At 45.7% G+C, this 20,387-nt stretch overlaps 1 protein-coding gene across 1 annotated transcript; it reads left to right on the top strand.

Moving 5' to 3' along the window:
- The first annotated feature begins 6,074 nt into the window (after positions 1–6,074).
- On the top strand, positions 6,075–11,405 carry LOC140593651 (serine/threonine-protein kinase PLK3-like). The gene is made up of 7 exons (XM_072718779.1): positions 6,075–6,238; positions 6,329–6,458; positions 6,625–6,712; positions 6,811–6,906; positions 7,036–7,231; positions 7,327–7,453; positions 7,545–11,405. The coding sequence occupies exons 1-7, from the start codon at positions 6,089–6,091 to the stop codon at positions 7,679–7,681; spliced, it is 924 nt and encodes a 307-aa protein (XP_072574880.1). The 5' UTR covers positions 6,075–6,088; the 3' UTR covers positions 7,682–11,405.
- The last annotated feature ends 8,982 nt before the right edge of the window (positions 11,406–20,387 follow it).

The following is a 20,387-nucleotide window of genomic DNA, read 5'->3' as shown; positions in this document are numbered from 1 at the left end:
ATGATGACACATTTCTTTCATATTTTAAGCAAGATTAAATTTTATTTCCATCGTTCACAGGTACAAAATAACAAAAGATGTAAAGGGTCTGAAGCAAAAGTTTGGCCAGTCCAAGATCAGCCCTCAGATAACGTTTACGTTTAAAATTAAAATAATTAATGCTCACCAAGCAGGAGAAGGCTACAGGAAGATAGCAAAGCATTTCCAGATAGATGTCTCCTCAGTTCATGATGTTATTAAGAAATGGCAGTTAACAGGAATGATGGAGGTCAAAAAAACTTTCTGAAAGAACTGCTCATTCAATTGCTATGAAAGCAAATAAAAAGCCCAATTTCGCCGCAAAAGACCTCCAGGAGGATTTAGCAGACTCTGGAGTGGTGGTTCACCGTTCTACTGTGCAGCGGTACCTGAACAAATGTCACCTTCATGGTAGAGTCTGCAGGAGAAAACCTTTCCTGTATCCTAGCCACACAATTCTGCATCTGAAGTTTGCAAAGGAACATCTAAACAAGCCTGATGCATTTTGGAAACAAGACCTGTGGACTGAAGAAGTCAAAATAGAACCTTTTGGCCACATACCGAATTCCAGGAAAAGAAGACCTGTCCAACTATTAAGCATGGAGGTGGATCGATCATGCTTTGGGCTTGTGTTGCAGCCAGTGGCACAGAGAACATGTCATTGGTAGAGGGAAGAATGGATTTGAATGAATTTCATGCAGCAAATTCCAGCAGCAAAAAGTTGAAGTTAAAAAGAGGATGGGTCCTACAATAAGATAATGATCTAAACACACCTCAAAATCTACAATGGAATACCTCAAGGTGAAGGTTTTCCATGGCCCTCAGTCACCCGACCTAAGCATCACTGAAAATCTGTGGATACATCTCAAAAAAGCAGAGCATGCAAGACAACCCAAGAATCTTGCAGAATCAGAAGCCCTTTGCAAGGACGAATGGGAGAAAATCCCCCAAATAAGAGCTGAAATATTGAAGGATTGAGTGTAGATGAAAAGCTAAGAACATCAGAGCATAATATTTGAGTGTAGTGCAAATATAACAAATTCATGTCTTTTAAGTGCTGAATTGAACATATATTTTGGCAAGAATTTACTTTAAAAGTTTGATTACTTAAGTGTTTTCAGGTGATGTGTATGTAGGCGGGGCTGTTCTGGTGAGGCTGGGTGTGGTCGGGGTCTGATGTGGGCGTGACACGCACATAGAGAATGGATACATTTATATTATGCTAATTGCATGATTCTCTAATAGTCTTTTTCAGATGCCCACCAAGTACCAGAATGTTGTTTTATAATTAAAATACTGATAAAAGAATTAAAACCCAATATATTCAAGTATAACACGCTGTAACATTTTATATGACTTGGAAAATGACAGAAAATAATTTTACAAATGAATTAAAGTCGACCCGGCGACCCAGAAGGATAAGCGGTTTGGAAGATGGATGGATGGAAGCTCAAGTGTAATAAAATTCATTCATCATGTTTTGTTCTGTTATAGATTTTTTGCACACAACAAATATTAAATCTCAAAACAGTAATAGTTCAAAACAATACATGAGTAAAGTAAATATTTACATAATTCCAGGTTTAATGCAGTTCTTACGGGTCTCTACATATCCAGCTATCTGGTCCATCCTCAGTATTCCAGGAAAGTACATAAAACAGCAATACACCGACAGATTGCCAACTGGATTGACATAAAGAACATAAAATGTATATATGTACAGCCTGCATACAAAATATATACAGCCACTCTGAATATATACATGAAAAATGCACAGCGAAAAAACTTATAATTGGGTCAGTAACCTTGCTTGTATCAAAGAAATTTAAAGAATCCTATAAGTCCTAGACTTAAATGGTCTGCAGCCATCTGGACAGACATGAAGAACGGAAAATGTATACACAATCTATATACAAAGTATATACAGCCATGTATACATACATACATACATACATGAGAAATACGCCCAGAGAAACTGTGTTCATGTTTCACAATTGGGTCCATGATCTTTATTAAAATCCAAGATACTGACAACGTCCTGATGAAAGCTGTGAGATGCTGCAGACTTACCTTGAGCCAGAGTGGAGGACAGCAGCACTGTCATCAGGAGGAAGAAGGCAGAGATCTGATGGGACTTCATGATTCCACTGGACGTTTCTGAAGATCAGCGCCGTTTCTACAGCTAAACTGAGGCCAGCAGAGTCTAACCACGTCCTTTTAGAGGGGCTGTGTGTCTGAGGTGGGGGTGGATGATAGATAAAAGAAATAAACATTTATCTAATATGTATTAGCAGGCACTTTTACCCAAAGCAACAAACTTCTTTTTGAAAAAGCAGAGTCCCTGCAGCAATTGGAGTTAAGGTCTTTGCTCGAGGGCCCAACTGTGAAGTCGTAGGATTTAAACAGGCAACCTTAGGCTCACAGACACAGCACCGTAACCCACTGAGTCACACTGCAGCCACACGATCACCAGTTAATGCACGTGAAACAAACTCTGACCACAGACATGATCTTCACTCACTTTGTCAGGAGATTAGTAAACACAAATCTCTCTTACAGTGTTTATAGAAGCAGAACAAAGAACAATAACTAGGTAGAAATATTACATCAGACTTAAATGACACACTTTTAACTTGGAAAGCATATTCATTGATGACATGTCCAGATGTTTGAGCTACGATTAATGTGTTTTAACTCTTATCTCAGATTAGAAAAATCATTGAATGCTGCCTCAAAGTACCTGATTATCAATCTAATTACGAGGGGAGGTTTAAAATACCTGTAACACCTAAAGCCCAACATTGTGTGACTTTTCTCAATGTAATCAGGTTCAGCAGATCTGTGTCTGTGGTCCTTTCAGCTGCCATCATCAAGTGATACTGCTTCAGTTTTGGTGTGAAATGTCTCAGATCATCACCTATACCAGAGATTCTCAACCTTGACTGAGCCTCCAAAAAATGTTTGTCAAGTCTGATGATCCCTTTTGATACAATAAAATGTACTGAGTGGGGGGGGGGGGTTTCCCATGATAATTTTTTCCAACCTTCTCACAGATTGTTACAGATAAATTGTATGGTGAGATCCCACATGATAACTTTCACAGAGAGGTGAAAATCATCTTTGGCCCCACAATGTTCATGGGGAGTTTGGAAAAGATCCATTGAATACTTTTAGAGGTTCTGTGTTCACAAGGTCAATTGTCGTCTATAGCCGTCCAATCCTTCCTTTGTTGCCACCTAGTGCTGCTGTTTCAATTTTGGGCCAATTTGTCTCAAAATGAAACCAGGTCAAGATCTTTTTTGTGAGGCAGCACCCAGGAAAAGCACTGGCACACCCTGCCCTGGAAGGAGCAATCCAGGATGGGGCTCCAACCTATCACCAAGCACACACAGTCACTCACTACTATGGGCTGTTTGGTAACTCTGAATAACTTCACATGTTTTTGGACTGTGGGGGGAAACTGGGAAACCTGGAAGAAGCCCCATGATGACACAGGGACAACATGCGAACTCCACACACAAATCAATAGAATGCACAGCTTGCGGATTTACATTTTAGTAAAACAAGCTGCAAAGAAACATTAAATACATCCTTCGCTGCATGCCACAAAGGGAAATTGTCGGTCTACGTTATTGTAACTAACTTTCATTTCCAGAGATCAACGATGTCCGTGTTTGCGATTTGCTTATCATAGGAATCGCATATATATATATTTTATTCACCTTTCTTTTTTTGTTATTAATCGTATATTAAATATATTACGCCAGCACAATAAGAGTGCGATTACTAAATTAAATTATAAATATACTTAACTAAATGCAACTTAGATTCCCCTTTATAAAATAATATCGTGGCAATAGCTACATTGGCTAATTCCCGGCTTCCTCTCCGCGCGCCATTTACAGCCGCTGCGCGTGGTGTTTTTCCCTCCTTTGGGTTTGGGTACCTGACAGTAAAAGCGTGTCGGATGGCTGATTTAATATTCTCATGAAAACTAGAGGTGTATATTGTGACTTATTGAAACTGATTTTTTTTTTTGGTCTAACTAATGCCAGTGGGTGTGTTTGCAGAAACGTTTTATGTAATACCTGTGATTTCTTGGAGGGGAAAAAAAGTTATTTCATGTTTTCGTTCGAATTTCCGATGCGTTACGTAATTATGTAACGTACCTTGTTCCGTTGCCTAGTTACTGGACGCCACTTCGTCGGTTTCTGTCTTACTGCAACATGGCTTGTCCTCAGCGGAGACACGAAGTTCCTGAGATCATCTTTGATCACAGAAATGAGCGATTTTACCGCAGACTCGAACTGTTGGGAGAAGTATGTACTATAAAGATACCGTAGATAATTAAGTTACAATTTGTCTTGTAGAGTAGAGGTCTGCAACGGGGTGGGACGCCCGCGGGACTCGCGGGACGCGGCGCGGGTCTACATTTGAGAGTTTCTTGTGCCAGAGCGGGATGAAAAATCAGTCCTGCGCAGACCTCTAGTTGAAATAAACGCAGAGCCGCGCCACAAATTTCAATGTTTCCCTATATTTCTCTCATTTTGACTGTGAAATGTTTCTATTGAGACTGGGTTTAGATATTTTGTAATTCAGGTCTGTAGCCTAGTTAGATAAAAAAAAAATTGGTACCTTATTTAATTTTTATAAGCCAAGATATTATAGCGTTTAAAATGTGTCCGTGCTTGCGACTTGCTTATCATAAGAATCGTGTATATATGTATATATTTTTCACCTTTCCTTTTTTGTTATTAATCGTATACTAAGTATATTACGCCAGCACAATAAGAGTGCGATTACTAAATTAAATTATAAATATACTTAACTAAATGCAACTTAGATTCCCCTTTATAAAATAATACCATGGCAATAGCTTCATTGGCTAATTGCCGGCCTCCTCTCCGCGCGCCATTTACAGCCGCCGCGCGTGGTGTTTTTCCCTCCTTTGGGTTTGGGTACCTGACAGTAAAAGCGTGTCGGATGGCTGATTTAATATTCTCATGAAAACTAGAGGTGTATATTGTGAGTTATTGAAACTGATTTTTTTTGGTCGAACTAATGCCAATGGGTGTGTTTGCAGAAACGTTTTATGTAATACCTGTGATTTTATGAAGGGAAAAAAAGTTTTTTCATGTTTTCGTTCGAATTTCCTATGCGTTACGTAATTATGGAACGTACCTTGTTCCGTTGCCAAGTTACTGGACGCCACTTCGTCGGTTTCTGTCTTACTGCAACATGGCTTGTCCTCAGCGGAGACACGAAGTTCCTGAGATCATCTTTGATCACAGAAATGAGCGATTTTACCGCAGACTCGAACTGTTGGGAGAAGTATGTACTATAAAGATACCGTAGATAATTAAGTTACAATTTGTCTTGTAGAGTAGAGGTCTGCAACGGGGCGGGACGCCCGCGGTACTCGCAGGACGCGGCGCGGGTCTACATTTGACAGTTTCTTGTGCCAGAGCGGGATGAAATATCAGTCCTGCGCAGACCTCTAGTTGAAATAAACGCAGAGCCGCGCCACAAATTTCAATGTTTCCCTATATTTCTCTCATTTTGACTGTGAAATGTTTCTATTGAGACTGTTTAGATATTTTTTAATTCAGGTCTGTAGCCTAGTTAGATAAAAAAAAATTTGATACCTTATTTAATTTTTATAAGCCAAGATATTATAGCATTTAAAATGTGTCCGGTATTTTTGGCACACCCTATACTTCAGCAGCCTTGCTTGCGGGATTCAGCAGGTGGGAGCTGGACAAATCATAACAGATGCGGACGGGAGCGGGTCGAAATATTACACATTTCTGCGGGAGCGGGATGAAAAATTATTTTTCATAGATTACGGAAAATGGGTAATCAATTACGTATGGCAGAAATTCTTAAATTCTTAATGCACTTGTGTTTTTAGGGAGGTTTTGCCCAATGTTTCAAGATGATGGACATTTTCACTGGAGAGATATTTGCAGTGAAGGTGATTCCGATAAAGCACTCTGATGGAATAAAAGAGGTATGTGGTCTGAATCCTGCTTGAAGTCAGCCCCCTCCACAGTTAAACTGCATTTCCCTTATGCTCATTGTGGTAACACGTCTGACATTTCAGAGTCTCCGAGAAGTGGTGCTGCTGAAGCTGCTGCAACACCAGCATGTTGTTAACTTCTCCCATCATGTAGAAGATGACAAATTCTTGTATATCTTCATGGAGCTGTGCAGTAGGGGGGTGAGCCCAGCTGTTTCTGGCCTTTGCAGACAGTTTGTTAAGGTTAAGACTCTATGTCGACTCACGCCATCCTTTCTTTTCCCATTCCAGTCGATGCTAGACCTCCTTCAGGAACGAGAAATCCTGAGCAAGCCTGAAGTGAGGTTTTACATGAGGCAGCTCATTGGGGCCTTACGACACATCCATGGCAAAGGCATTGTCCACAGGGACCTCAAATTAGGTATGTGTGCCTGCACACGTGATTTGTTTAATTCTTCACATGTTAGTGTTGGCATTTTACATGGCATTTCCTGTGTGGTTTATATGATTGCTGCCTGCTGTTGTATTCTGCAACTGTTTAATGTCTGGTGTTATTAGGTGAAATATTTGAGTCATTGGTCTTTCAGAGAACTTATTATTAACGGAGGCCTTGGAATTAAAAGTGGCCGACTTTGGACTGGCCACCAAGCTGGAGCCACTGGAAAGCAGGCAGAAGTGGGTTCTTTTTCTTAGATTCTCCAGCAAATCTTTCAAATTGCTCATGCGGCAGGCTGAAACACATGTATACTGTTTTCCTTTTGTGTGTGTTGTAGACGCTTTTGTGGGACGAGAGAGTATGCGGCTCCTGAAGTGTGGAAGATGGAGGGACACGGGCCAGAGTCAGATGTCTGGGCGCTGGGGTGTATCATGTATGTATACCTTCTCAATCGTCCTCACAGTCAGAGCCAGAGTCAAGAATGATATCTGAAATGCACCAATGCAGAATGTTGTTATATGCAAATGAAACTCAAATGCCGTTGCTGACTTTCTCGATACAGGTATACGATGCTTGTTGGTGCATACCCCTTTGATGGCGACGCTGAAGAAATCAAGCAGCGTGTCACTAAAGTAGAGTACACTCTACCCAAGTCCCTCTCCTCATCAGCCAAGAAATTGATTTCTTGGATCCTGCAAAAGAATCCACAGGATCGGCCCACATTGGAGCAAATCCTGAATCATACGTTCTTCACTAAGGTACATGCAAACTGCTGGTCTGCTGAGTTCAATAGTATTCATGCGTCCTGAGGAATTGCTTTGCTCAACCGAAACATCTTAAACTACAACCCTAGGGCTTCACTCCTGAGGAAATCCCATCAAACAGCTACCACAAGGTGCCAAGTTTCAGCACAGTTAAACGTGTAAAGCACTTCTTCGTCAGGCTGTTCCGCCGCATATTTCGACAAAGGAGACCCAAAGGTAAGTAAGCTCCTTCAACACAAACCTTGCTAGTCTAGTATCTCTCAGTTCATCAGGCTCAGATACCTGATTTTCCCATGTGTTCTTGCAGATATGCCCCACTGTGAATTGAACATGAAACCCAGCAGAGAGAACAGCGGCCCTTTCGTCTACAGCAGGGCTGTCCTAACTTTTTTTAGTGAGGGTCACATACGGAAAAATATTCCGAGGGCTGGGCCAACTTACTAGGTATCAGCTATGTATGGGGACGCTCGTCGCTAATGGCTGCCTAGCTCTGCTCGTCCGCGCGTCCCATCCACCTTTTTGTCCTTTAGTCTGTCCCCTTGTCACTCTCCCGTTCGCAATTTCGCACGATTTCGGCGCTTGCCCTGTTATTCCTCCTGATGGCTGCTAATCAGCGTAGACCTCGCCCAGCCCTTTCCAGGCCGGAGAAGAAAGTTCCCCGCTCTGATGGCGGCGTTACTGAGGAGGCCCTTTCCCCTCTCCTGGCTCCCTTTCTCGCGGAGATGAAGAACTTCGTTTCCGAACAGGTGAACTCGCTAAATGGCACGCTCCAGCAACACCATTCGGAGCTCCGTGCTGACCTGAACTCGCTGAGGGCAGACTTTAAATCTATACAAAAAGAAGTCGCCTCAGTGAAGGCTGTGACCGATCGGCACTCCAGGGAGCTGGCTGATTTTAATAAGGCTTTGCTTTCCCTGGATAACAAAATCACGGAGATTGAGGACCGCAGCCGTCGCCTCAATCTTAAAGTGGTTTGGATTAAGCTAGGGCGCGAAGGGGGCGATATGCGGTCTTTCCTTAATAAGCTCTGGCCGGCTATTTTCCCCCATCTTCCCAATTTCCTGCCAGCCATTGACCGTGCCCACAGGCTGTACGGCCGGTCCGAAACCTCTTCTCGCCCCTATAAGCCAGTTATTTTATTTTATTATTAATGTACTGTTATGTGATTTTTTATTTTTTATTTTTTTTGCTTCTACTACTATATTAATTGGACGTTTGCTGTACTGCTGTTGCCCAGTTCGCTGACGGTTACTCCCATTTGCCGTTTTTTCCTGCTCTGTACACGGGGCAGCAAGTAGTGGCACGGGGTCAGTTTTATTTTACTTCCGTTGCTGTTACTCAGAAAGAGGTGGGGGACGTGTGCGCACAGTCAGTGTGTTTTGCGGCTTGGCTTCGGGCGCCACGTGCGCGCAGTTTCCGACATCGGTCGGAGGGGGCGGGAGGGTAGATGTTCTGGACCTGGCAGCAGAACCATTTACCTTTCTATTGTGTTTAATGTTGCTGCTGCGTTGCCGGTCTGGAGCATGGGTTTGGGGAATTGTTGTGTTTGTTTGGGGGGGTGGGAAGGGGGTTTTCCCTGAGACACACTTCCTAAAGTTACGGTTGACCGACCAGGGCATTCAGCCTCTGGTGCATGCCTGGCATATTGAGACTTTTATTTATTTTTATTTTTAATTTTTTTATTTTTTCCTTGTTTACACCTTACTGTCTGTTCTGTTTTGATAATGGTCAATATAAATATAGCTTCATGGAACGTTAGGGCCCTGAATACCCCCGAACAACAACTGTCCAGTGTGACTGAATTTCTGAAAAGGCAGCACGCTGACCTTGCCTTTTTAATTGAGACCCATTTACTCCAGCGAGATGCACTGCGGGCGGCCTCCAGGTTCTACAGGGTTGTCTCCACTTCATCAGCTTCCTCGCGTAGATGTGGGGTGGCCATACTGGTGAGGCGGACCCTTCAGATTCATATTCTCAATTCCGGGGGTGATGCTGATGGCAGGTACTGTTATGCCCTCTCCGACCTGGGGGGCAGGAAGGTCTGCTTTGTTGCTGCATACGCTCCCACTCCCCCACGCACCTCATTCTTTCAGGATCTTTCTGACCACCTTCTTAAATTTCAAGACTTGGACTTTGTTATTGGAACTGATGCTAACGCTGTCCATGATCCTGTCCTTGATAAATCTCCCTCTCTCGTGGGTAGCCTTGCTGCCCCCCTCTACACGTTCCCTGTGTAAATTCGTGGAGGTCCTGAACTTGGTTGACTCATTCCGCCTAATTAACCCTCCGCTAGAGAATTTTCCTTCTTCTCACCCCGCTTCAACTCCCAATCTCGCATAGACTACATCTTTGTTTCTCGATCTGTTGCCCCCGCTGTTTCTACGGCTTCTCTGATCTCTTCTTCTTTATCTGACCACAAGTGTGCTCTCCTCCACTTAGCTGTACCTTCTCTTTCTCCTCGGGCCCCACGATGGAAGCTCAATACTTCTTTGCTTCGAAACTCCAAATATATAGCCTATTTGATCCCTAGACTTGAAGAATTTATTTCAATTAATTCAGGCTCAACTGATGACCCAGTCTACTGCTGGATGGCGATGAAGGGCTTTCTCTGTGACACCACGGTTGCTTTTGCCAGTGGCCTGGCTCGTGAATGTCGCCAGAAGATCTGTGATCTCGAAAGGCGCCTAACTCACTTAGAGAGTGTTCGTCCTGCAGTGATTGATCCGGATCATGAGACCCTCATCTTAAACACAAGGGCAGAGCTAAATGTTCTTCTGTCACGCCGTGCCGAGTTTTTGGTTCATCGCACTAGGTCTCGATATTATGTCTCGGGTGCTAGGCCCAGTAAGTTGTTGGCTCTCGGCTCCGGCAATGTGACTCTTTCTCCACAATCTCTTCTGTTAGAACCAAGGATGGAGCTCTCACCACTGACCCACAGGAAATTAACAGTAGCTTTTTTCAATTTTACTCATTTATTCTCCCCTCCCACTGTCTCTCCACCCTCTGACCCTGATTTGTTTCTTGATTCTGTACCTCTTTCTTGTCTCTCAGGCCCAGAAGCCTCTATGCTCGAGGCTCCCCTTTCGATGACAGAACTTAAAGAGGCTCTGGACTCCATGAGCCCTGGGAAGTCTCCAGGGCCCGATGGCCTCCCTCCTGAACTTCTTTCTGCCTTCTGGAAGCAGCTCTCTACCCCGCTCTTCCACATGCTGAATTCTGCTATTTCTGCCTCCCATCTCCATCCTTCTCTTAATCAGTCCTTGATGACTTTGTTGCTCAAACAGGGTAAGGACCCCTCAGATTGCTCCAGCTATCGCCCATTGTCCCTGATGAATTCAGACATCAAACTGTTTGCCAAGGTGCTTGCCCATCGACTGCAGGCGGTGATTTCCAAATTGATTCACCCGGACCAAACTGGCTTTATTAAATCCCGTCATGCGGCCGACAACATCCGTCGCCTGCTGCATGTACTTCACGCTGCTCCTTCCTTTCCCTTCCCTGCTGCCCTTCTCTCTCTAGACGCAGAGAAGGCTTTTGATATACATGTCTTGAACATTGGAGGCCGCCCCATCTCTTCCTCGCCGTGGTCTCAGTCGGGTATCTCCACCCTGGGTGACATTTTTGACAGCTCTGGTCTCAAATCATTCCAGTCTCTTATGGTCACATTTAATCTTCCCTCTTCCTCATTTTTTTCTACCTCCAGCAGAGGTCCATGCTTAGGGCCTGTAATATCTCTTTTTCCTCGCCTCTTCCGCTTCACCCGCTGTGCAGATTTGCTCTGTCCTTTTCCGCCGTTTCTAAACCCGTGTCCAGTCTCTATTCCCTCCTAGACGCAGAGAAGGCTTTTGATAGGATGAATTGGTCATTTTTGTGGAGAGTCTTGCATAGAATGGGCTTTGGCCCTTATTTTAACAACCTTGTCCAGACTCTTTACTCCTCCCCCTCTTCTGTCCTTTTGACCAATGCCAACATCTCTCCTCCTTTTCGGCTTCTTCAGGGGGCCAGGCAGGGCTGTCCCCTCTCCCCCCTACTCTTTAATCTGTCGTTGGAGCCTCTGGCTGCTGCCCTCCGCCACTCAGACCTTATTTCCCCCATCCTAGTGAAAGGTGTCCCTCAGTCAGTTTCTTTATACGCTGATGATTTGCTCCTCTACCTTGGCAACGCTCCTGTAGATCTTCCTCATGTTCTTAACCTATTTCAAACATATGAATCCCTGTCTGGCTATAGGATTAACTGGGTAAAATCCTCTCTCCTTCCATTGAATTCTGCCTGCCACACCTCTTCACTTCCTCCTTCTATTCCCCAGGCGAGGTCTTTCAGATACCTGGGGCTGGACATCTATCCGTCGGTCCCAGAGCTTACAGCTGCTGGCTTCCGCCGCGTTCTCGAGGGCATTAAAGCCTCGATCTCCTCGTGGTCTTCTCTTCCCCTTTCATTTCGGGCTAGGCTGGCCGTTATTAAGATGAACGTGCTCCCAAGAATTAATTTTATTAGTTCCATGCTTCCTCTCTCCCCTCCACCTGGGTACTGGGCCTCTGTCAAGTCTGCTATTTCCACATTTCTTTGGGATGGCAAGAGACCCTCCGTCAGACACTCTACCCTAATCCGCGACCGGTTGGATGGGGGTGTCTCTCTCCCGGACTTCGAATTTTACCACCTTGCTTTTACCCTGAGGCCGGTTTGGAGCTGGATCAGTCCTCCCCAACATCCACCCGCCTGGCTTCCTATCGAAGCAGAATATGCTCTCCCCCATCGTCTAGCCTCGCTTCCTTTCCTCCCTGTTAAATTAAAATCCATCTCTGCCTCCGTCGGTCCGATTATCTCTCATGCGCTTCGCACCTGGAGAAGGGTTGAGAAATTGTTGGGCCCCTTCCCAAAATGGCATCCCAGCGTTCCGTTGCTCCACAATCCTGTCTTGAACATTGGAGGCCGCCCCATCTCTTCCTCGCCGTGGTCTCAGTCGGGTATCTCCACCCTGGGTGACATTTTTGACAGCTCTGGTCTCAAATCATTCCAGTCTCTTATGGTCACATTTAATCTTCCCTCTTCCTCATTTTTTTCTACCTCCAGCAGAGGTCCATGCTTAGGGCCTGTAATATCTCTTTTTCCTCACCTCTTCCACTTCACCCGCTGTGCAGATTTGCTCTGTCCTTTTCCGCCGTTTCTAAACCCGTGTCCAGTCTCTATTCCCTCCTAGAAGCAGAGAAGGCTTTTGATAGGATGAATTGGTCATTTTTGTGGAGAGTCTTGCATAGAATGGGCTTTGGCCCTTATTTTAACAACCTTGTCCAGACTCTTTACTCCTCCCCCTCTTCTGTCCTTTTGACCAATGCCAACATCTCTCCTCCTTTTCGGCTTCTTCAGGGGGCCAGGCAGGGCTGTCCCCTCTCCCCCCTACTCTTTAATCTGTCGTTGGAGCCTCTGGCTGCTGCCCTCCGCCACTCAGACCTTATTTCCCCCATCCTAGTGAAAGGTGTCCCTCAGTCAGTTTCTTTATACGCTGATGATTTGCTCTTCTACCTTGGCAACGCTCCTGTAGATCTTCCTCATGTCCTTAACCTATTTCAAACATGTGAATCCCTGTCTGGCTATAAGATTAACTGGGCAAAATCCTCTCTCCTTCCATTGAATCCTGCCTGCCACACCTCTTCACTTCCTCCTTCTATTCCCCAGGCGAGGTCTTTCAGATACCTGGGGCTGGACATCTATCCGTCAGTCCCAGAGCTCACAGCTGCTGGCTTCCGCCGCGTTCTCGAGAGCATTAAAGCCTCAATCTCCTCGTGGTCTTCTCTTCCCCTTTCATTTCGGGCTAGGCTGGCCATTATTAAGATGAACGTGCTCCCGAGAATTAATTTTATTAGTTCCATGCTTCCTCTCTCCCCTCCACCTGGGTACTGGGCCTCTGTCAAGTCTGCTATTTCCACATTTCTTTGGGATGGCAAGAGACCCTCCGTCAGACACTCTACCCTAATCCGCGACCGGTTGGATGGGGGTGTCTCTCTCCCGGACTTCGAATTTTACCACCTTGCTTTTACCCTGAGGCCGGTTTGGAGCTGGATCAGTCCTCCCCAACATCCACCCGCCTGGCTTCCTATCGAAGCAGAATATGCTCTCCCCCATCGTCTAGCCTCGCTTCCTTTCCTCCCTGTTGAATTAAAATCCATCTCTGCCTCAGCCGGTCCGATTATCTCTCAGGCGCTTCGCACCTGGAGAAGGGTTGAGAAATTGTTGGGCCCCTTCCCATAATGGCATCCCAGCGTTCCGTTGCTCCACAATCCTGTCTTGAACATTGGAGGCCGCCCCATCTCTTCCTCGCCGTGGTCTCAGTCGGGTATCTCCACCCTGGGTGACATTTTTGACAGCTCTGGTCTCAAATCGTTCCAGTCTCTTATGGTCACATTTAATCTTCCCTCTTCCTCATTTTTTTCTACCTCCAGCAGAGGTCCATGCTTAGGGCCTGTAATATCTCTTTTTCCTCGCCTCTTCCGCTTCACCCGCTGTGCAGATTTGCTCTGTCCTTTTCCCCCGTTTCTAAGCCCGTGTCCAGTCTCTATTCTCTCCTCCGCAGATCCTCTCATAAACCTCTCCCCATAATTTCTGTCTGGCAGAGGGAGCTCTCTCACACCCCTGTCCTATCTTGGAGTGTTATTTTTCATAATATTAAAAACTGCTCTAAAAATCCCAATCACCAGCAAACACAATTTAAGTTTGTTCACCGATTATACCCCACTCCCCGGAAACGCCATCTCATGGGCTTAGAGCCTGACCCCTTATGTCACCTCTGTCCCCTTCAGGTCCCTGGTACCTTTCTTCATATGTTCTGGGACTGTCCTCCAGCGGCTGCTCTTTGGGATTATGTGGCCAGATCTCTCTCTTCAGTTCTTTCCTCTCCCATCCCTCTGTCTCCCGTGGTCCTTCTTCTCCTGGACTTCTCTTCTCTCTCTCTATCTCGCTTCCAGCGGAGGCTCCTGATGTCTGCCTCGTTAGCGGCTAAGCTGTTATTAGCCTCTCGTTGGAAGTCTCCTGATCGTGCCATTCCCACTGTCTGGAAGTCCACCTTTCTTGATCTGCTTCTGCTGGAACTCTCTGCGGCCCGGATTAACAATTCGTCTGCTTCTACGATCCAGAGCTGGCTCCGTGACGTGCAGCTGGTAGAGGACTGGCTGCGGGTCACGTCCTGAAGCTGTATTCCTTTTTTTTTTACTGATTTAAGTATGTTATCTCTTTTCTCCTCAGTTTTTAGCTGCGCCCTTCGGGGCTGGGTGTGCCGGTGACCATTGTTGGTCTCCTTTGAGGTGCTGTCTCAGGGTGTATTGAGGGGTGGGGGTCGAATATGTTTTGTTCTGTTCTGTCTTGTTCTTTGTAAAAAAAAAATAGCTATGTATGGGCTAATCTCTTTTGTATTTAAGTTCAATCAATCAAATCTGGTCAATAAATGATAATTATGCTTAATAATTTAATGTGTTTATATCATGCTATATCATGTTTATTTTATATCATAAAATTTAAATGTTAATTTGTCCTGGCTGTCATATGTGTCTTAAATAAATCAGTGTGATTTTTTTACTGTGATTATTGTCTATTGGCTTTTTATTCTTAACCCAGAGGGATTTTAATATTTATTATTGTCTATTATTGTTTGTCTGGTGTGTGTGTGTGTGTGTGTGTGTGTACAGTAACGTGGTTTATGAAAACACTTAAAGAGCCAATCATAACGCATTCTTCAGTTACATATGTGTATAAAACCTAACTGTGTGGTCCAACCTCCAGTAGAGTTAACAGGAGTCCCATGTTCAGTAAAAGAACGGAAATACTGGAAAGCATCTGACTGGGGATCTCTGATTATATGCATTACCAGTGTTGTATGGTGTTCTTCCCACAAAATACTGGAACCACCTCTTCCTTCTTGTTTTTGTTTTTCTGTTAGAACCAAGGATGGAGCTCTCACCACTGACCCACAGGAAATTAACAGTAGCTTTTTTCAATTTTACTCATTTATTCTCCCCTCCCACTGTCTCTCCACCCTCTGACCCTGATTTGTTTCTTGATTCTGTACCTCTTTCTTGTCTCTCAGGCCCAGAAGCCTCTATGCTCGAGGCTCCCCTTTCGATGACAGAACTTAAAGAGGCTCTGGACTCCATGAGCCCTGGGAAGTCTCCAGGGCCCGATGGCCTCCCTCCTGAACTTCTTTCTGCCTTCTGGAAGCAGCTCTCTACCCCGCTCTTCCACATGCTGAATTCTGCTATTTCTGCCTCCCATCTCCATCCTTCTCTTAATCAGTCCTTGATGACTTTGTTGCTCAAACAGGGTAAGGACCCCTCAGATTGCTCCAGCTATCGCCCATTGTCCCTGATGAATTCAGACATCAAACTGTTTGCCAAGGTGCTTGCCCATCGACTGCAGGCGGTGATTTCCAAATTGATTCACCCGGACCAAACTGGCTTTATTAAATCCCGTCATGCGGCCGACAACATCCGTCGCCTGCTGCATGTACTTCACGCTGCTCCTTCCTTTCCCTTCCCTGCTGCCCTTCTCTCTCTAGACGCAGAGAAGGCTTTTGATATACATGTCTTGAACATTGGAGGCCGCCCCATCTCTTCCTCGCCGTGGTCTCAGTCGGGTATCTCCACCCTGGGTGACATTTTTGACAGCTCTGGTCTCAAATCATTCCAGTCTCTTATGGTCACATTTAATCTTCCCTCTTCCTCATTTTTTTCTACCTCCAGCAGAGGTCCATGCTTAGGGCCTGTAATATCTCTTTTTCCTCGCCTCTTCCGCTTCACCCGCTGTGCAGATTTGCTCTGTCCTTTTCCGCCGTTTCTAAACCCGTGTCCAGTCTCTATTCCCTCCTAGACGCAGAGAAGGCTTTTGATAGGATGAATTGGTCATTTTTGTGGAGAGTCTTGCATAGAATGGGCTTTGGCCCTTATTTTAACAACCTTGTCCAGACTCTTTACTCCTCCCCCTCTTCTGTCCTTTTGACCAATGCCAACATCTCTCCTCCTTTTCGGCTTCTTCAGGGGGCCAGGCAGGGCTGTCCCCTCTCCCCCCTACTCTTTAATCTGTCGTTGGAGCCTCTGGCTGCTGCCCTCCGCCACTCAGACCTTATTTCCCCCATCCTAGTGAAAGGTGTCCCTCAGTCAGTTTCTTTATACGCTGATGATTTGCTCCTCTACCTTGGCAACGCTCCTGTAGATCTTCCTCATGTTCTTAACCTATTTCAAACATATGAATCCCTGTCTGGCTATAGGATTAACTGGGTAAAATCCTCTCTCCTTCCATTGAATTCTGCCTGCCACACCTCTTCACTTCCTCCTTCTATTCCCCAGGCGAGGTCTTTCAGATACCTGGGGCTGGACATCTATCCGTCGGTCCCAGAGCTTACAGCTGCTGGCTTCCGCCGCGTTCTCGAGGGCATTAAAGCCTCGATCTCCTCGTGGTCTTCTCTTCCCCTTTCATTTCGGGCTAGGCTGGCCGTTATTAAGATGAACGTGCTCCCAAGAATTAATTTTATTAGTTCCATGCTTCCTCTCTCCCCTCCACCTGGGTACTGGGCCTCTGTCAAGTCTGCTATTTCCACATTTCTTTGGGATGGCAAGAGACCCTCCGTCAGACACTCTACCCTAATCCGCGACCGGTTGGATGGGGGTGTCTCTCTCCCGGACTTCGAATTTTACCACCTTGCTTTTACCCTGAGGCCGGTTTGGAGCTGGATCAGTCCTCCCCAACATCCACCCGCCTGGCTTCCTATCGAAGCAGAATATGCTCTCCCCCATCGTCTAGCCTCGCTTCCTTTCCTCCCTGTTAAATTAAAATCCATCTCTGCCTCCGTCGGTCCGATTATCTCTCATGCGCTTCGCACCTGGAGAAGGGTTGAGAAATTGTTGGGCCCCTTCCCAAAATGGCATCCCAGCGTTCCGTTGCTCCACAATCCTGTCTTGAACATTGGAGGCCGCCCCATCTCTTCCTCGCCGTGGTCTCAGTCGGGTATCTCCACCCTGGGTGACATTTTTGACAGCTCTGGTCTCAAATCATTCCAGTCTCTTATGGTCACATTTAATCTTCCCTCTTCCTCATTTTTTTCTACCTCCAGCAGAGGTCCATGCTTAGGGCCTGTAATATCTCTTTTTCCTCACCTCTTCCACTTCACCCGCTGTGCAGATTTGCTCTGTCCTTTTCCGCCGTTTCTAAACCCGTGTCCAGTCTCTATTCCCTCCTAGAAGCAGAGAAGGCTTTTGATAGGATGAATTGGTCATTTTTGTGGAGAGTCTTGCATAGAATGGGCTTTGGCCCTTATTTTAACAACCTTGTCCAGACTCTTTACTCCTCCCCCTCTTCTGTCCTTTTGACCAATGCCAACATCTCTCCTCCTTTTCGGCTTCTTCAGGGGGCCAGGCAGGGCTGTCCCCTCTCCCCCCTACTCTTTAATCTGTCGTTGGAGCCTCTGGCTGCTGCCCTCCGCCACTCAGACCTTATTTCCCCCATCCTAGTGAAAGGTGTCCCTCAGTCAGTTTCTTTATACGCTGATGATTTGCTCTTCTACCTTGGCAACGCTCCTGTAGATCTTCCTCATGTCCTTAACCTATTTCAAACATGTGAATCCCTGTCTGGCTATAAGATTAACTGGGCAAAATCCTCTCTCCTTCCATTGAATCCTGCCTGCCACACCTCTTCACTTCCTCCTTCTATTCCCCAGGCGAGGTCTTTCAGATACCTGGGGCTGGACATCTATCCGTCAGTCCCAGAGCTCACAGCTGCTGGCTTCCGCCGCGTTCTCGAGAGCATTAAAGCCTCAATCTCCTCGTGGTCTTCTCTTCCCCTTTCATTTCGGGCTAGGCTGGCCATTATTAAGATGAACGTGCTCCCGAGAATTAATTTTATTAGTTCCATGCTTCCTCTCTCCCCTCCACCTGGGTACTGGGCCTCTGTCAAGTCTGCTATTTCCACATTTCTTTGGGATGGCAAGAGACCCTCCGTCAGACACTCTACCCTAATCCGCGACCGGTTGGATGGGGGTGTCTCTCTCCCGGACTTCGAATTTTACCACCTTGCTTTTACCCTGAGGCCGGTTTGGAGCTGGATCAGTCCTCCCCAACATCCACCCGCCTGGCTTCCTATCGAAGCAGAATATGCTCTCCCCCATCGTCTAGCCTCGCTTCCTTTCCTCCCTGTTGAATTAAAATCCATCTCTGCCTCAGCCGGTCCGATTATCTCTCAGGCGCTTCGCACCTGGAGAAGGGTTGAGAAATTGTTGGGCCCCTTCCCATAATGGCATCCCAGCGTTCCGTTGCTCCACAATCCTGTCTTGAACATTGGAGGCCGCCCCATCTCTTCCTCGCCGTGGTCTCAGTCGGGTATCTCCACCCTGGGTGACATTTTTGACAGCTCTGGTCTCAAATCGTTCCAGTCTCTTATGGTCACATTTAATCTTCCCTCTTCCTCATTTTTTTCTACCTCCAGCAGAGGTCCATGCTTAGGGCCTGTAATATCTCTTTTTCCTCGCCTCTTCCGCTTCACCCGCTGTGCAGATTTGCTCTGTCCTTTTCCCCCGTTTCTAAGCCCGTGTCCAGTCTCTATTCTCTCCTCCGCAGATCCTCTCATAAACCTCTCCCCATAATTTCTGTCTGGCAGAGGGAGCTCTCTCACACCCCTGTCCTATCTTGGAGTGTTATTTTTCATAATATTAAAAACTGCTCTAAAAATCCCAATCACCAGCAAACACAATTTAAGTTTGTTCACCGATTATACCCCACTCCCCGGAAACGCCATCTCATGGGCTTAGAGCCTGACCCCTTATGTCACCTCTGTCCCCTTCAGGTCCCTGGTACCTTTCTTCATATGTTCTGGGACTGTCCTCCAGCGGCTGCTCTTTGGGATTATGTGGCCAGATCTCTCTCTTCAGTTCTTTCCTCTCCCATCCCTCTGTCTCCCGTGGTCCTTCTTCTCCTGGACTTCTCTTCTCTCTCTCTATCTCGCTTCCAGCGGAGGCTCCTGATGTCTGCCTCGTTAGCGGCTAAGCTGTTATTAGCCTCTCGTTGGAAGTCTCCTGATCGTGCCATTCCCACTGTCTGGAAGTCCACCTTTCTTGATCTGCTTCTGCTGGAACTCTCTGCGGCCCGGATTAACAATTCGTCTGCTTCTACGATCCAGAGCTGGCTCCGTGACGTGCAGCTGGTAGAGGACTGGCTGCGGGTCACGTCCTGAAGCTGTATTCCTTTTTTTTTTACTGATTTAAGTATGTTATCTCTTTTCTCCTCAGTTTTTAGCTGCGCCCTTCGGGGCTGGGTGTGCCGGTGACCATTGTTGGTCTCCTTTGAGGTGCTGTCTCAGGGTGTATTGAGGGGTGGGGGTCGAATATGTTTTGTTCTGTTCTGTCTTGTTCTTTGTAAAAAAAAAATAGCTATGTATGGGCTAATCTCTTTTGTATTTAAGTTCAATCAATCAAATCTGGTCAATAAATGATAATTATGCTTAATAATTTAATGTGTTTATATCATGCTATATCATGTTTATTTTATATCATAAAATTTAAATGTTAATTTGTCCTGGCTGTCATATGTGTCTTAAATAAATCAGTGTGATTTTTTTACTGTGATTATTGTCTATTGGCTTTTTATTCTTAACCCAGAGGGATTTTAATATTTATTATTGTCTATTATTGTTTGTCTGGTGTGTGTGTGTGTGTGTGTGTGTGTACAGTAACGTGGTTTATGAAAACACTTAAAGAGCCAATCATAACGCATTCTTCAGTTACATATGTGTATAAAACCTAACTGTGTGGTCCAACCTCCAGTAGAGTTAACAGGAGTCCCATGTTCAGTAAAAGAACGGAAATACTGGAAAGCATCTGACTGGGGATCTCTGATTATATGCATTACCAGTGTTGTATGGTGTTCTTCCCACAAAATACTGGAACCACCTCTTCCTTCTTGTTTTTGGAATTTATACTCTGCTTCAGGAAAAGGTTAAACTGGTTCACATTAGCACTGCTGAGAAAGTACTGAAGAAATTTGTTATGGTGTTTGAAAGGTTGTACAGAAAGACGAACATCTCTTAATGTGCATTTGGTGACAAGTGTGAGAAACTGGGGTCCTTTGTGGACCACCTCAACTTTTTCCTTTGAATCTTTTAAAGGAGCTCTGTTGAAGTA

The sequence above is a fragment of the Paramormyrops kingsleyae genome, chromosome 12, assembly GCF_048594095.1.
Source record: "Paramormyrops kingsleyae isolate MSU_618 chromosome 12, PKINGS_0.4, whole genome shotgun sequence".
Taxonomy (NCBI): Eukaryota; Metazoa; Chordata; class Actinopteri; order Osteoglossiformes; family Mormyridae; genus Paramormyrops; species Paramormyrops kingsleyae.
Note: the sequence above shows the minus strand (reverse complement) of the source record. Positions and strands in the feature narration are given on the sequence as shown.

What these genes read in the sequence shown, in the direction of transcription:
- LOC140593651 (XM_072718779.1), top strand. Translation starts at nt 6,089, where the DNA reads ATGCTCATTGTGGTAACACGTCTGACATTTCAGAGTCTCCGAGAAGTG. An exon ending in TGGAGCTGTGCAGTAGGGGG is followed by an intron (nt 6,239 to 6,328) that starts GTGAGCCCAGCT and finishes TTCCCATTCCAG; the next exon opens with TCGATGCTAGACCTCCTTCA. An exon ending in ATCATACGTTCTTCACTAAG is followed by an intron (nt 7,232 to 7,326) that starts GTACATGCAAAC and finishes CTACAACCCTAG; the next exon opens with GGCTTCACTCCTGAGGAAAT.